This window comes from Perna viridis, chromosome 9, assembly GCF_037379345.1.
Source record: "Perna viridis isolate PV_CMFRI_1.1 ecotype Kerala chromosome 9, ASM3737934v1, whole genome shotgun sequence".
NCBI lineage: Eukaryota > Metazoa > Mollusca > Bivalvia > Mytilida > Mytilidae > Perna > Perna viridis.
The window spans coordinates 23,249,901-23,265,185 of NC_142453.1; the positions used below are offsets into that span (position 1 = coordinate 23,249,901).

At 32.4% G+C, this 15,285-nt stretch overlaps 1 protein-coding gene across 8 annotated transcripts in view; it reads right to left on the reverse strand.

Moving 5' to 3' along the window:
• Positions 1–1,848: 1,848 nt before the first annotated feature.
• LOC148607397 (GATOR1 complex protein DEPDC5-like) overlaps positions 1,849–15,285 on the reverse strand; it is a 59,412-nt gene continuing 45,975 nt past the window's right edge. For 5 of the 8 annotated variants that reach the window (XM_088543965.1, XM_088543963.1, XM_088543962.1 and 2 more), the window contains 10 exons: positions 14,288–14,361; positions 13,605–13,670; positions 12,555–12,687; positions 11,760–11,862; positions 10,920–11,132; positions 8,764–8,790; positions 5,480–5,643; positions 4,835–5,003; positions 3,617–3,677; positions 1,849–2,479 (listed from right to left, as the gene is read on the reverse strand). In XM_088543965.1, the coding sequence (XP_088400091.1) occupies positions 2,032–2,479; positions 3,617–3,677; positions 4,835–5,003; positions 5,480–5,643; positions 8,764–8,790; positions 10,920–11,132; positions 11,760–11,862; positions 12,555–12,687; positions 13,605–13,670; positions 14,288–14,361 (1,458 nt within the window). In that variant the 3' untranslated portion in view covers positions 1,849–2,031. The remainder of the gene's footprint in view (positions 2,480–3,616; positions 3,678–4,834; positions 5,004–5,479; positions 5,644–8,763; positions 8,791–10,919; positions 11,133–11,759; positions 11,863–12,554; positions 12,688–13,604; positions 13,671–14,287; positions 14,362–15,285) is intronic. The other 3 variants (XM_088543966.1, XM_088543964.1, XM_088543960.1) reach the window with 1 other exon arrangement.

Here is a 15,285-nt window from a genome sequence, read left to right on the forward strand (position 1 = left end):
AACAAAACTTCATCAATATAGAAACATGTACAAAATTTCTATAAGAGTGTCAGAAAAATTCACCACCATCTTAGCTCACCTGGCCATAGGCAATGTGAGCTATTGCCATCACTTGGCTTCCGTCGTCGTCGTTAACAGTTTCTTCAAACATCTTCTCCAGGCGCGTCGTAGCTGTCGTTAGGCAAAACTTTTGCCTGCACTTAATTTTGCCATTTTTTTTTTTGGTGACATAAAATACATCCAGGAGAAGCATAAATGATGCTCTAAAACGCTATCTCCGCGGAGCTTCGGGGGGGGGGGGGGGGGCAGACCACCTGCCGTAATTTTGCATACACTTCAATTTGGCCTCAGCTACGCGCCTGTTCTCCTCTGAAACTACTGAATGGAGTTGGATGAAACTTATGATTATCCTGCACAAAATGACCGTTTGGATTTTTGATCGGTTAAAAAACATGGCCTTCGTTACTAAAAATAGAACGTAGGGGTCAGACAACAGATTTTTGCATACATCTCCAAAACGGTTAGGTTCAACCAAATTCAGAAGTATTCACCATGATGAGATCTATCTGTGGTCAAATTTTGGTGAAAATCTGTTGATCCATTGCCCATTTTGGACGTTTTTTGCTGTTTTTGAAGTTATTATTCGTAAAAATCTTCTCCTCTACAAAATTCAATTTAAGTTGGCATTTTTGTTTTATAGAGTATCCTTAACAAAATGATCGTTTGGATTTTTGATGTTTAAAAAACATGGCCGCCGTTACTAAAAAGAGAACATTGCTGTCAGACAGTAGATTTTTTGCATATATCTCCAAAACAGATACGTTTAACCAAGTTTGGACATGGGTAAACGTATTCAGCATGATGAGATCTACCTGTGGTTAAATTTTGGTGAAAATCTGTTGACCCATGTTGAGTTATTGCCCTTTTTGGACGTTTTTTACTATTATTGCTGTTATTACTTTACAAAATCTTCTCAGAAACCATTCTACAAAATTCAATGAAAGTTGACATTTTTGTTTTATAGGGTATCCTTAACAAAATGACAGTTTGGATTTTTGATCTGTTAAAAAACATGGCCGTCGTTACTAAAAATAGAACAATGGGGTCAGCCAGCAGATTTTTGTATATATATCTTCAAATCCGTTAGGTTTACCCAATAGCTTCCAATTGCTGAAATGAGCCTTATTATAAAGCTTACAAAAGTCTCCAATGAATCAAATGGAGTCAAAATTGTTGGACAACTCCTTATTAGAGTTATTGCCCTTGAAAGGCAAAAATTTAACAAGGTGAGCGATTCAGACTTCTGGGAGTCTCTTGTTTATTTTTAGCACCTATGCTTCAGAAACCCTGTAGATCTGAAAAGTGACCTCTGCCAAATTTCCTAAATTTTTACCTTTTTCCACTGTACCAAAACCACAACTTCCACATAAAATTACAAAATGAAAAAAAAGTCCTGTGTAAATTTGATCCTTGTCCTACATTACTGCAGCAAATAATAAGCAATAAAATTTAGAACAGCTAAGAAATAAAATAAAAAAGAAACACACTAAAAAAGGAACTAGTCTCAGCCTTAAAATTTTGTAAACTGTCCACGTCATTACCTCCAAAATCAATCTCATACCTCCTTTTGTGGTATGGCACCTTGTAGTACAATTTTAAAGAGATATTTACACTTGTAAGGACACCAAATGTGTTTGGATGATAATGACAAGAGTGTCATTATACAGTATACAAAGGAATTTTTTGGTCTGTATACTATAACCTAGTGTAATTCCAACAATTTTGTGGTGTGATCTAAGAGAATGAAATAATACCTCAAAAAAGAAAGTAATTAAATGATTCAAGTCCTTAACTTTATATTTTTATTAACTCTGTTTTCACAAAGTCTTCTTCTCCATAACAAAGTACTTCTTTTTCATAACAAAGTAACTTTTTTCATAACAAAGTACTTTTTATAATAAGTTCATAAACAGCCTTAAAAAACATGTATTGCACTTAAAAAACATTTTGTATCCCCACTGCTTTAATATATTATGTGCTTCCTAATCTGTAATCTTGCCAAAACTCTTTTAGTCTATCATCTTTGTTTGAACAAAATTCTCGGAAATCAGCCAACATTTTGTCTTGAAATGCTTCATCACCAGTATGTGATGTCCGCCATTTCTTTGACAGCATAAAGTTCCATGACCACAGAAATCCAATTTTATTCCATTGTTGATCGTCATTGTAGTTTGACCTACTTGTCTGTCGTGCAATATAATCTTTCCGTAACTGAGCAGAGGACTTTTTCTTTGTTCCATAAACAAATGGAGCATCTTTGTGAGTAGGTGAGGAGGTTTGTGTCTCCTCTATCAACACAAACATTCCTCCTGAACAGTGTACAAAATGTTCCTCATTTTGATTTGATGAGGAGGCTGGGTTTGGACTAGGTGGGTGGCTTGACTGTTTGGCAATTACTGAGAAAGGCATAAACCCATACCTGAAATAGTACAAAATGTATCTGTAATTTAATTCTTAGATCTAACGTCATTGAAACATAATAAATGAGGGAGAATACACAGGACAAATTGCAAACTTGCAACATATGGTTTTTATATGGTTTGAAAAACACAGGAAAACAATTTTTTGATATATTTAGAACCAACATTAAACATGTTTAGGACTCATGAATCTATACATGAAAAAGAAGCACTATAGTTTCCTTTAATTTGGTGGGTATTTCAAAATTTTTGTGGTTTTTGGAAAAAAGACTTTTACTGGATACTTGAATCCGTGGTTTGTTGGATGTTAAATATATGATAAATCCACTTGGTAGTTTTCACTTCCCTGATTACAAGTGAAAATTCCAAAAGTCAAAATTCATATGATTGAAAAATTTAGGACACAATTGTTACGTCTTTCTTGAAAGGAGATGGTAAAACACAGAGTTTAACGAATGCCACTTTTATGACAACCACTAAAGTTATAAGTATTAGGATGGAAAAATTCTTGAACAGAGATGGTAAAACACAGAGTTTAACGAATGCCACTTTTATGACAACCACTCATGTTACAAGTGGAAGGATGGTAAAATATGAGAATAATGAATGTAACTCCAACGACAAAAAAATAACATACTATTCAACTCTAATAAAAAATTCATTTGTCATTTAACTGAACAATATAGGGGTGACAGAATGACGACAGCTTGAAGTCTTCTTATCTGAGCTGTTTTTAATCCACAGAGATAATTTCAGCCCAGCACCGGACTCCACGAAAATAAGTACCCCATGACTAAAAATGTAACCACAGTAATTGTAATCATATCTCATAATTCTGTTTCCCATAAATCCAGTATAGGCTTAGTATGATTTTGGAAAACAAATTTTTCATGTGTTTTTGATATTTCCATTTTGGACCTAAACATATATTTCCATATGTTTTAAACAACTTTTCCTATGTAGTAATAAGTTTTAAAATATTTAAACATTTGATTTCAAAAAGATGAGTATTATGTACAATTTTCATTTATCTACCATTAGACCTGTAAATATTTAAAGTTAAACCATTGTTATCAAAACCCATTTCAGTTGTATAGTCTATACACTCTGATAACATATACTCTCTGCTTTAGCACCTCTTTATAATAGACTGTTGAAAATGTTTCATTTTCTGTGCCTTTATATCCTGGTCATAACCTAAAATAGAAAACGTCGATGAGGCCATTTACAAAATAAGGTGTGGTACCCAATATCATATTGGTACGGCAAGTCATAGGGTATGTGTAGAAACATTGATTTTTTTTTCTCACTTGAGTGACTTTTAAGTATTGGCTACTATGGCATTGCAACAACAAACATTGAACATGTAGAAGACTGAAGATTTTTGGAAAATGTAATTCAGTCCAAGAACAACAATAACTCATGACAATGAGCATTCCCTTAAAAGACATTACAGAAACTAACTTCAATCTATTATAGTAAATGGAAAAAATGAAATACTGCACTGTAAATGAATTTATTTTTGAGTGTCAGATTATAAATCATACCTGTTAACCTTTACATGCTTTAGAACAGTTCATGTGGGAGATTCTCCCCCATTGACACTGTCTCATGGGGAAATTTATCCATAAAAGCAAATTTTGATGTTAAAATTCTATTACATGTACTTGTTTTTTTGTTTCACAGAAAATAGTCATTTTAAACAAAAAACCTCCCACAAACCTGCCATTTTTATATGGGAGATTCTAAATTTATCGTTGATTTCATGGGTGTATCCCCCTATTGTAGGAGTGTTAACAGGTATGTCTGAAATAAAACTTTGCAGCTCTTTATTTTGGTTGCTAAGGCACAGACCATTTTCTTGTTGAAGGTGGACCTTGGGTTTCAAGTTGACTTTGAAATTTTTTATCATGCAGCGCAAAAATAATTTATTTTTTTCAGCAGCAGGCGATGTTAAAAACATCTATTCGAATGTATTGGAGAAATAATTGAATCATAATTTTTGTTCTGTCCATGGCCGAGTAAAAAAAATTTTTTCTCAAATTTGGAATCATTTCTTTTTTTTTCAAAATATTCCAAACCCCCCAGTATAAAAATAATTTGTGCCTAACTCAGTGTCTGACTTCATATTTACAGAAATTTATTTTTGGTGATATTTTCGTGCTCACAAGGTCAAGGTCAATGAAAACTAATTGCTTACAACAATAATGTGGGTTTACAGTTTTGTAAAAGATTGTATGTGACAAAATATGACTAACAAACAAAAATAAAAATGGTAACAATAACAAATATTTGATTATCAAGTGGCTGAAGGTGACTTTCATAATTGATTACCACAGTAGGTGCATATTTACCATGAAAAATTGCTTTATTGTCAGTCTTCAAACAGGCAACATTCAATGCCACAAATATAGGACCTCTCAGTGGATCAGAATCTGGAGCTGTAGGCAAGGCGAATGGATCAAAAGGAATAGGCAAGAAATGAAATCCACAAGGGGTTGCCTTTCTACACCAAGTTGCTACCTGAAAGAGAAAAAAACAAAAAAAAACAAAAAAACAAAAAATAAATTCTTGGTTGTTTGCCTCCCTCATTGCCCCTATTTATCACCAAAAAAACCCGTCTAATAAAAAGTACCTACATCATCATTTTTATTGCAATAAACAATGTAAAAAGAGCCCTAACTATCATGTACTGTGAAAGTACTTTAATTCATGAATACCAATTTTCGTGGATTAAGAAACACAAATTTGTGGATAATTGAAATATGTGGTTTTGAGGTTTTCAGTTTATGCATCAATAGGAATCTCCTTTTCACTGGGAACCAAATTTTGTGGTTTGGCCTTCCCAAAAAAAACCATGAAAATTGATACCCAGGAACAATAGCACTTTCACAGTATGTATGTGTGTATAAAGAAATGCCCCCCCCCCCCTCATGCCATCCCATTGATGTTCATAATAAATGGTCTAAGAACCAAAAAATTAATTTGAATGGCCTTACCAGTTCAGCTAAGATGCTGCCTGTAGCTACAACCCATTGTAATTCTAACTCCCATGCACAATGAGGACTATAGTAAGCGTGGTACCTGGCTGTGGCCCACTCTGGACGGTCACTCCTTCCATTAAAGTCAACATCAACACTTACATACTTGTGTGTCAATGTAGCTGTAAATACAATAAACACTGTTAAATAGTAAGTATAGAAATTTCTGCTATTTTCTCAAAACCTAATTTAATTAGGGAGGGGATCCTTTTCACGATTATTTGGTATAAAAGTTGTCAGAGTGAGTAAAGCCCATTTGTAATTTTTAATTCTTCAAAAGCTAAAAAAGTAGTTCGTTTTTAACTAGACCCTTCAAAATACAGCAATAATCTTAAAATCATTGAATGACTCATACATTTTCCAATCCAAATCTTTTACACTAACAAGTTCTAACATCCACCTGTTAAAATCTTCCTTCAAAATACTTTGTCCGTCATTGATACATTTCAGTTTTATTGAAGGTCATGTGACACACAATATTAAAGGAAAATATACACTTTTCAGTCAGATTGTTCATGCAGGTATTCATTGTAATCAACATTTTTATTTTAATCTGGCTATTCACTAAATTTAATAAAACCTGGTACATTTCTACAAGTTAAGGTAAAAATGCAGGCCTTGCATGCAAGCTGCCTGATCAATGGCGAATCCAGATATTGTGAAAAGAAGGGTGCCATTGGGGGTTCCTCAGAAAAAAAGGGGGTGCTAGGACATTATTTACCATTTTTTGTCAGTTTTACAAATGAAAATGAAAAATTTTCCAATAAAATGGAGGGGTGCTAACCCCCTATACCCCATGGATCTGCCACTAGATCATTTCATTTTTGTTTTGGTCAATTACAGGTACAATTTTTGAACTTTGGTGAAATATAACAAATCTTTTAAACTACATCAATTTTATTATGAGAAGTGATTATTTCTTTTAACATTTTGTTATAATCTATTATCATAATACTTTAATATCTTGTATTAGTACTCAAACTAAAAAGAAAACACCAAAAAATTAATTGAAACATCCAAAATTTTATTATGATGTTAGTGCAAAATGAAAGATGACATTGTAACAATGAAAATGTGTCATTAGTATAGCAAAAAATAGAAACAATAACAACAACTCCGCTAGTTCTGTTTAGAATGGTACCAGGTATATATCTCGCTGTTACAGGCAATTCAGTACTAGCAGTAAGCCATGGCAGAATATGATTTTGTACTTCAGAAAGAAAGGATTTGCATAAAAAAGACACTTATCATTGTAAAAGACATAGCATCCTTTAGCAGACACATGTATAAAGCATCAGCATAGAAATGTAATTCAATAAATTGAGCAAGAAGGTAGGAAAATCTAATTATAACATGACATACAAAATTGTTCCATTCACGTGTTTGGTCAGTGTAGTAGGATCTAACAACACTCCATGGATGAGCTATCTAAACAGCCAATCCAATCTGGCTTTTATGATTGCAAAAACATTTTCAAGACCTGGCAATCTAAGCAGAAAGTAGAATGGAGTATTGTCAAATCATACATACAGTGACTGAACAGAATAAGTAGTCACTCAGTTGTAGGTAGGAAGGTTTTCGTATCAATTCTAGGACTTATAAGCCTCTTACTAGTAATTAAACAATATGATGCAATACTTTGTTTACACAATACAGCCTATGTAATTGCTGTATAAAATTATATCAACAATATGTATATATAAAAAAAAACACACACACAATAATTTGTAAGCAATGCTACCAACTTGATACTCCCACTTTTCCATTTGAAAACATGTACCTCATAACCTTCAAATTGATTTGGATCAAAATCTTAAATAAAAGGTAAACAATAGGAATATGTAATAAATATTCTGTGAAAGTTTCATTAAATTCCATTTAGCGGTGTAGGAGAAGTAACTGATAGATTGGTCCCCCATGTCTCCATATTCATAAATGACAAAGTCCATGTTTTGAAATGTGAAACCCCCAAAGTGAATTGGATAAAAATCTAAAAAAGGAGGTGCACACTGGGAATAAGCAATACAGATTCTGTGAAAGGTTCATCAAAATCCATTCAGTGGTGTAGAGGAGTAATGGATAATTAACATAAGAAAGAGAGTATGTACGGGAGGATGGACACCCTTATTACTGTATATATCTCCCACTTTGTCAGTGGGTTGATATAAATATTAAAATTAAACAGAGCTACTTTCCATGAAGTAAAAAAATGGTTCCAAAAACTCAATAAAAATCCATTCAAGTTAGAAATGCAGTATATCTGGATGGACAGACTGTGGAATACCATAATAAGATCTCCATCAAAAGAGATGTATATGAAAATGTAATAAATACCCTTACTCCAACTTGTGCAACATTTATACAAAGATATAATCATGCATGATGAACCTATTTGCTGTACTACATAAACTACTGTCTGTGTACACAACATCCTGCTTGTAAGCTTTCAGCTGAACATATATTGAGCAAGTAAGTGTGAAAACTAACAATTATCCCAACAAATCATCAACTTAGCAAAATTCCAAGTCCAGTCAATTGGAGTTCTGAACTGCTCACCATTTGTGTTTCTCCCTCTGACAACATTATGGCAAACAAATCTGATGTAAATGCATTGCCTGGGAATATTTTAAAGAGTCATGAACAATTCACAGGACAATCTACTGATTTTTAAGGTGAATCCATTTTTCAAATGTGAGTGTGTACCAAAGTAGTTATCTTGAAATCCAGCAGAAAAAATACCTTTATTGAATCAAACATAGTTTTAAATCTAAGTAAAGATCCTAATTGACTAGGAAAGATTTGAATATAGTTTCAAAATTCAGTTAGTCGGTCATATGTCAAAGAAAATGCTCAGATCATTGCTTTTCACTTGTAGGTATTTTTTTTTAACTTTTCATTTATTTATTTATTTTTTTTTGTCAAATTAATAAAAGAGAATAATCTGATAACAAAAATTGAAATTTTAATTAGCTTTCTATTCCTAAATTTGTTACAGGTAAGTTATTAATGCATAACATTTTGTCAGACTACTCCTAAGTTTCCAATTGCATTCTACTATTTGATATCTATGATGTGCCCCTAGTGCAATCCTAAATACCTTGCTACCTTCACACATACATTTAGTTAAAATGATGCAAAGAAATGAATTTCATTTAAAAGGCTCTTCAAATTCTGTTTAATGAATAGAGCATATTTAATCTATACACTAAGAAAAAGCAAAGCTGTAGTGAGACAAAACTCACCATTACGGATTACATTTATGATTAACTCTGAAATACATGTTAATATGTGTAAATTCTACAACTGAGGTTGAAAAATTATCAAATATCTCCACACCATGGCAAAATTCTACAACAGAGGTCAAATTATGTAAAATATTTGCACATCATGGCAAAATTCTATAACAGACGTTGAAAGATTATAGCCAGCACTCCACAGTATTGTAGAACTGCCTCATTTTGGTCTTATAATCTGATGCTTTATAACATTTATCGCTTTAAAAAATTGTCAAGCATCTGTAAATCTATATATCTAGAAATAGCTCAAGCCAAGGCCTTCAGGATGCAGTAAAAAGTTTCTGAAAAATAAATTACCCACGGCAAATAAGGTTACCATTGAAACCATGCAAAAATATGCAAAAATTTGCAAAAAAGTTCATAAAATCATGTTTAAAAATATCAAATTTCCCCCAAAATATCTTAAATTTTTATTTCATCCCCTGAAACTGTCCAAACTTTTTCCTTTGAAAACCCCATCCTCATATGGGCATCGCCGGTTAGATTTTGAGCTATTTCACTTTGTAATCCACTTATCAAATTTAGCATGGTAAAAAACTGACTTACTTTCACTTTCACAATGAAGTCAAATTGTCATTGAAAAAAAGCCCCTTCAACATTGAAAATACATAAAACATTGCAAAATACTTTTAAAAGTCCCCTTTTTTCAGAAAATGTTTTATCAACAATAGATTCTTCATTTTTAATCACTATAGCAACCACCGGTTTCCATTTGTGTCATTTTTTTAAACTAAACTAAACTGTGCAGTGCTGGCTATAAATTATCTGCACACCATGGCAATCTTTTGTGTATTTTGATCTAATTTCTTGTCAATTATTTAATTTCAAATATCTATAGATATATTGCTTAAAACATGCTTAAAAATAATAGTATATTATAATATGTTTTTCTGAAATGAACCCTCCGACATTTAGGAGGAGACTCCCACAAAATTCAGAAACAGTTTAGAATTTCCCGGGATTTACGGGAGGTTTCTGGTTAAAATTACTATAATTTCTGTGAAAAATTCCAAATAACTGAATTTTTACATAAAAAATATTGCCTTTATGTTAAGAGTGTCAACAGGGGGCAGCTGCCACATGAATAGATACAATAACGTAACCCTCCCTACACAAAGCTCCGTGAGATTACGTTATCATATCTACCACATGAACAGTTCCAAAGGTTAACAGGTATGCACTGTAAATAGTTAATGCACAGAGATGGTTAAAACTTCCTACTTTCACTGATTTTAAACTTATAGTAATGTTTGTTGTTACCATCCCAAGATGGCAGATGAGAAAACTGGCAATTTCAATTTTAGCAAATCTAAATATCCCTCCTACTGAAAAATATTCAATTTCACTTTTTTGGCCTTGGAAGTTCATTGGTTAGAGTTTATTTTGATGCTGGATAAGTCCTGTCCTGTTAAATCCATTTGATACAGCTGCTCACAAATCATAAGATTTAAACGTGTTTTGACAATTTAATAATATGGAAACAGTGTCATATTAAACTAGTGGATTACTGATTATTTGGAAATTTTATTTCTTTTTGTCAAGGCTTCGACTTCAGATACATATAATTTATTATTTTAATTGCATTCTTCAGTAGATAAATAAAATACATAAATTCATAAAAATAGAAGAAGCTCATCTCAGTTGCAGTTATCTTCACTATTGAAAGATTACATTAATTTGTAATTGTTTTCGGTTAATTGTTTTTTTTAGGTTCTTTCATGGTCTGTTTAAGAAAATTCTGTGTAAGCTTTAACTCAAAATAGAGAACAAAACAGTCTTAAGAAGACCATTAAAATAGATTCTCATTCAGAAATGAGTGGTTTAAATTAGTCTTTCATCTGTGATGACAAAATGAGAATTTTCAATATGCAACTTCAGTGAGCATGTTAAAATCTTAATTTTACCATAGACAGTGGAGTAATAAATTTAGATCAAGAAACTGGTTTCTCCCATGAAATCTATAAACTTTGGAAAGTGCAAACTGGTGAGAAAACTCACAGAAATTTAATCACTGACAGGTACTCAGTAAGTCACATGCATTTTTTATCACCAGCTTAGAATGGGAGAAAATATTTATAATGGAGAATCCTCCAAACCCTTACCTGACTGCTGACCCCATCCTTGACTCCTGAATGACAGACCAGTTTGGTTCCTCCAATCCTCGTTTTCCGGGTCTATCAAGTTATCATAAGGACCAGTATGGTTTCCATCTCCAAGGTGGAACATCTCCTTGGGTTCTTTTCCTTTGGCTCCTGTCACTACAACTTCACACCACTCATTCTCAAATGTAGTGTTATAAACCAGGTACTCAGGAGCTAAAAACAAAGAAAATGAAGCACAGATTAGATGTGGGCAATAGTTCAAGACATCATGACTGCATTATTTTATAAACACTGAAAAGTGTCAAATTTATCCTTCATTGTAAAGCAAAACTTACGCAAAATGGTGAGCTGAACAGTGGCAGATAAAAAAACGTGTCTTGACAACCCTTTTATTGTTACTAGGACATTTGAAAATTAGGTGTAATATCATGTATTTTCGTATTTTTTTCAGCTTAAAGATAAGAGTTTCAGAAAGTGAATAGTCACTCCACTCTCCCTTTAACACATCTAAGCCCATGTAATATACACAAGAATAATGAAAAAGTGAACAATAGCTACATTTAAAATGTAAAAAGGAGCTACATACAAATAAAATATAAATAAAATGTTAAAAAATTAAAAAGTGAGACCAAATTTCCGTCAGAGGCAATAAGTATTGAGGAGAAAATTAACAACTGCCGATCCCTACCACAGAGAAAAGGTGCCCTTAAAAATTGATATTTTGAAGGGCACCTTGCCTCTGTTATTGGTAATTGATCACATATTGATAATTCCTATTTACATTTAATTTGAGTCACCTCAACACATATTATTTTTAATATATACAAGACAGTATATTACCTTTTTCTTTGTTTGGTATAACACAATACAGATAAAATCCATAGATAAACTTGTGTTTAGGATTCCCTGAAGCATGAACAATGACTTGGTCATCTATCAGTCTCTGAAAATAATATCATAGGAATGCATCTAACTGAATACTAGGCAGAAACTCATTTTCATGCAACAGCGGCATAGCATCTAAATCTTGATTGGTATGGTGAGAATGATGCTTTGCAAAGGGTATTTGTGGCATTCATAAAATACCTGATTAAAAAAAAAATTTTTCAAAAATTTTAGGTATGGCATGCAGTACCAACAGAAATTATTGGTACAGCACTGATGGTACTAGACTACACTTTGAACAATAAAAAATATTTGCTTATTTTAGAAGCTGAGTAAGATTAAAATGAATGAACTTATCCACACAAAAAAAATAGTAACAAACAAAATCAGTACTTTAAGCATATATCAGACCAAAACTCATGTTAACTATACAGGATTTTCCAGTCTTTCCTGAAACCTGAAAAATATTCAGGGCTGTTCCATTAAAAGATACGAGGTACCTGGGGAAGACACTTTTTCACCAGTTTAGCCACCCATAGAGGTTATATTGAGGTTTTATATTCAACTTTATATCTTATCAAGAGACCTGAATACCCACCCATATACTAAGAATAAAAGTGCCTTCCCCCAGTCCCTCACATGTTTTACTGGAACAGCCCTCATTTGTAATTCAATGAGATTTTCTCTTTACAAATAGAACAGTAGCGTATTTTAAATATATTCCTTTTAAACAATTGAATTAATACATACTTGCATCAGAACAATGGCTGCTGGGATTGTTTTGATACCATCTACTTCCTGTACACACCAATTGACAGCTTCCTCAGCTATGAAGCAGTTGTGTGGCAGTCCTGGCTGTTTAGACAATAATGGCAAGCCAAATCTGCAAACGGAAGGAAAAAATCAACCAAAATCTTCCAATGGGAAGAAAAAAAATATGTTGAAATAATTCTATGGATAAAAATTCAAGTCACTTTTTCAGTAAAGGTTATCTTAACTAGAAATACTGCAAGAATTCTCAAAGAAAATATGCCTACTAATGGGATGAAGCCTTTAATTTAAAACCCTGAAATTGAATTATGCCTACTAATGGGGTGAAGCCTTTAATTTAAAACCCTGAAATTGAATTATCTGACTTTGTACTCCTCTGACAATAATCAGATTCTCTCATGCACATTTTCATATGATGCCCACTTTCTTTTCAACAACCATCAAAACCCTTGAGGGATTTAAGAAGAATTATACTTACAAGAAATGTGAACAGAAGAGCAATCATGGTGGATTCCTATATACCACATAATTTTGTTTGCTTGGGATATTTTTAATTGCCACATTGAGTCATCTAGTTTGTTATTAAGTAGCATTTCATGTAAGAATCATGCAAAATGTGATTTGTGGTTGGAAAGCCTACATCTTTTTTATTTTTGATATATTGTTCAAAATGTCATAGTTAACAGAAAGTATCATGTTGTTTATCAGATAACCCTTGGTCACAGGGAATAAAAATCAAATAGAATGTACTGTAGAATTCAAAATTAAGGGAAATAAGTCTGTAAATGACACTAAAATACAACAGAAACTATTGGATTTTTTCATGTGGATTATCTCCTAAGAGCAGATAGATTGGGATGAATGATTATACATTTCATCATTTAGACCTATAAAGCAAGTAAATACCAAAAATAAAAATATGTAGCCTTTTTTGAGGTACATCACATTTTACAGAGCTTGCATGATTCTTACAGACTGCTACTTAACACATTGATAGCCCAATTAAAATAATTGTTTGGATACACTTACTGTTGGTCTACCATAACTTCAGCTATCTTAACAGATGGAGTGCTGGCAGATATAGGATCCTTCTGTCTGGAAGTATAGCAAATTTTGTTACATATCAACAAAAGCCTGTAACTTTATAGGGCAATTTTTCAACAAAAAATGCATGAATAAGATGATATCATGTGTTTTATTGATTTAAACTTTTACTTCAAAAGCTATGCTTTTGAGTTTTTTTGTTTTTTTTTTTTCTTTCCATCTGTTACTTCTTCTGGTCAATAATGTATATTTTATTGGAGGGTGATTCCTTCCTTAAGGGTCAATATTAAGTATTTTTGACAAGCGCAGAATCTACAAAAAATAGTAACTGTGAAAAAACCAAGTTACAAAATATGTAACCATTCACAAGAGCATATCAACAATACTTATCCCACTGAATATGACTGTGAAATTCCACTGATTTTCCAGTGAAATCCAGTGGACAATTTTAATAAAATAATAGAGGAATTCCATGGAATTCACTTGCTAAAAAAATAGTAATTCCACTAGGCACTTTAGCCAAAATTCCATTCAAATTTCAGAAGAAATTGCAGTGAACCTTTAACTAATTCACAGTAAAAATTCCAGTGGAATTAGGGTGAAAATACCAACTGGTATAGCAATGGAATTCAAGTGTTTATTTTCATAAGGGTGAATATTCCACCTACTTCTGTTGAGGAGCATCTTGCTTCGTTGTTTCTCCTTGGGGTTGTGGTTGATTCTGAACCTGATCACCAGAGTTCTATAACAGAAAAATCAAATGTTCGCCAGAACACTATTGATATATTCATATTTGATTGCTTTGTGAAATTTTATGTGCCGTACAGAAGGAATCTACATGGTGAGTATTAAGCTCAAATTAAACTGAAAATACAACATAACTTGTCATGAATACATACATTTTCTAAAATAGTTAAAAACTAATAAGACTAACATTTTTGCCAATACACATGTACTGTAAACCTATTCATTTAGGTAACCATCCAGTTATGAATCATACAAACTGTGATTCATGAGTGAAAAGCCAACATATTTTTATTTTTGATATTTTGTTTGAATTACCATAGTAAACAGAAATTAACATTCAGTTTTTCATATAACCTGTGTTCTTAGGAGACAAAAATTATATAGAATGCACTGTAGATTTCAAAATCAAGGGAGATAACTCTGTAAATGACACTCAAATTCAACAGAATCTATTGGATTATCAATGTTGATTATCTCATAAAAGCAGAGAGATTGGAATGAATTTCATGATATAGACCCATAAAACAACTTAATTTCAAAAATTTAAATAAGTAACCTTTTTTGGGATGCATCACATTTTTCAGATTTTGCATGATTCTTACGAAGACAGCTACTGAGGTGGTTGAAAACTTACAGATTGTGTCAAGTGAACATATGCACAAGTATTAATTTTCGCATTTCAAAAACTGATTAGTTTAACTTAGTGTTAAAAATTAATTTTGCAGTCTTCTGTTCCCTGTGTAAATAGAGAAAACCAATAGATTTACAGTAAACTTCACTATCATTTTATTGTAATGTACAGTCCTTGAACCGATCCACGCAACGGTTTGAAGGATTAATGACCGTTGACTGATTGATCGCTGATGGATCAATAATTGATGACCGATCTGGTCACAGCTTTGTTATGAAAAATGACTGA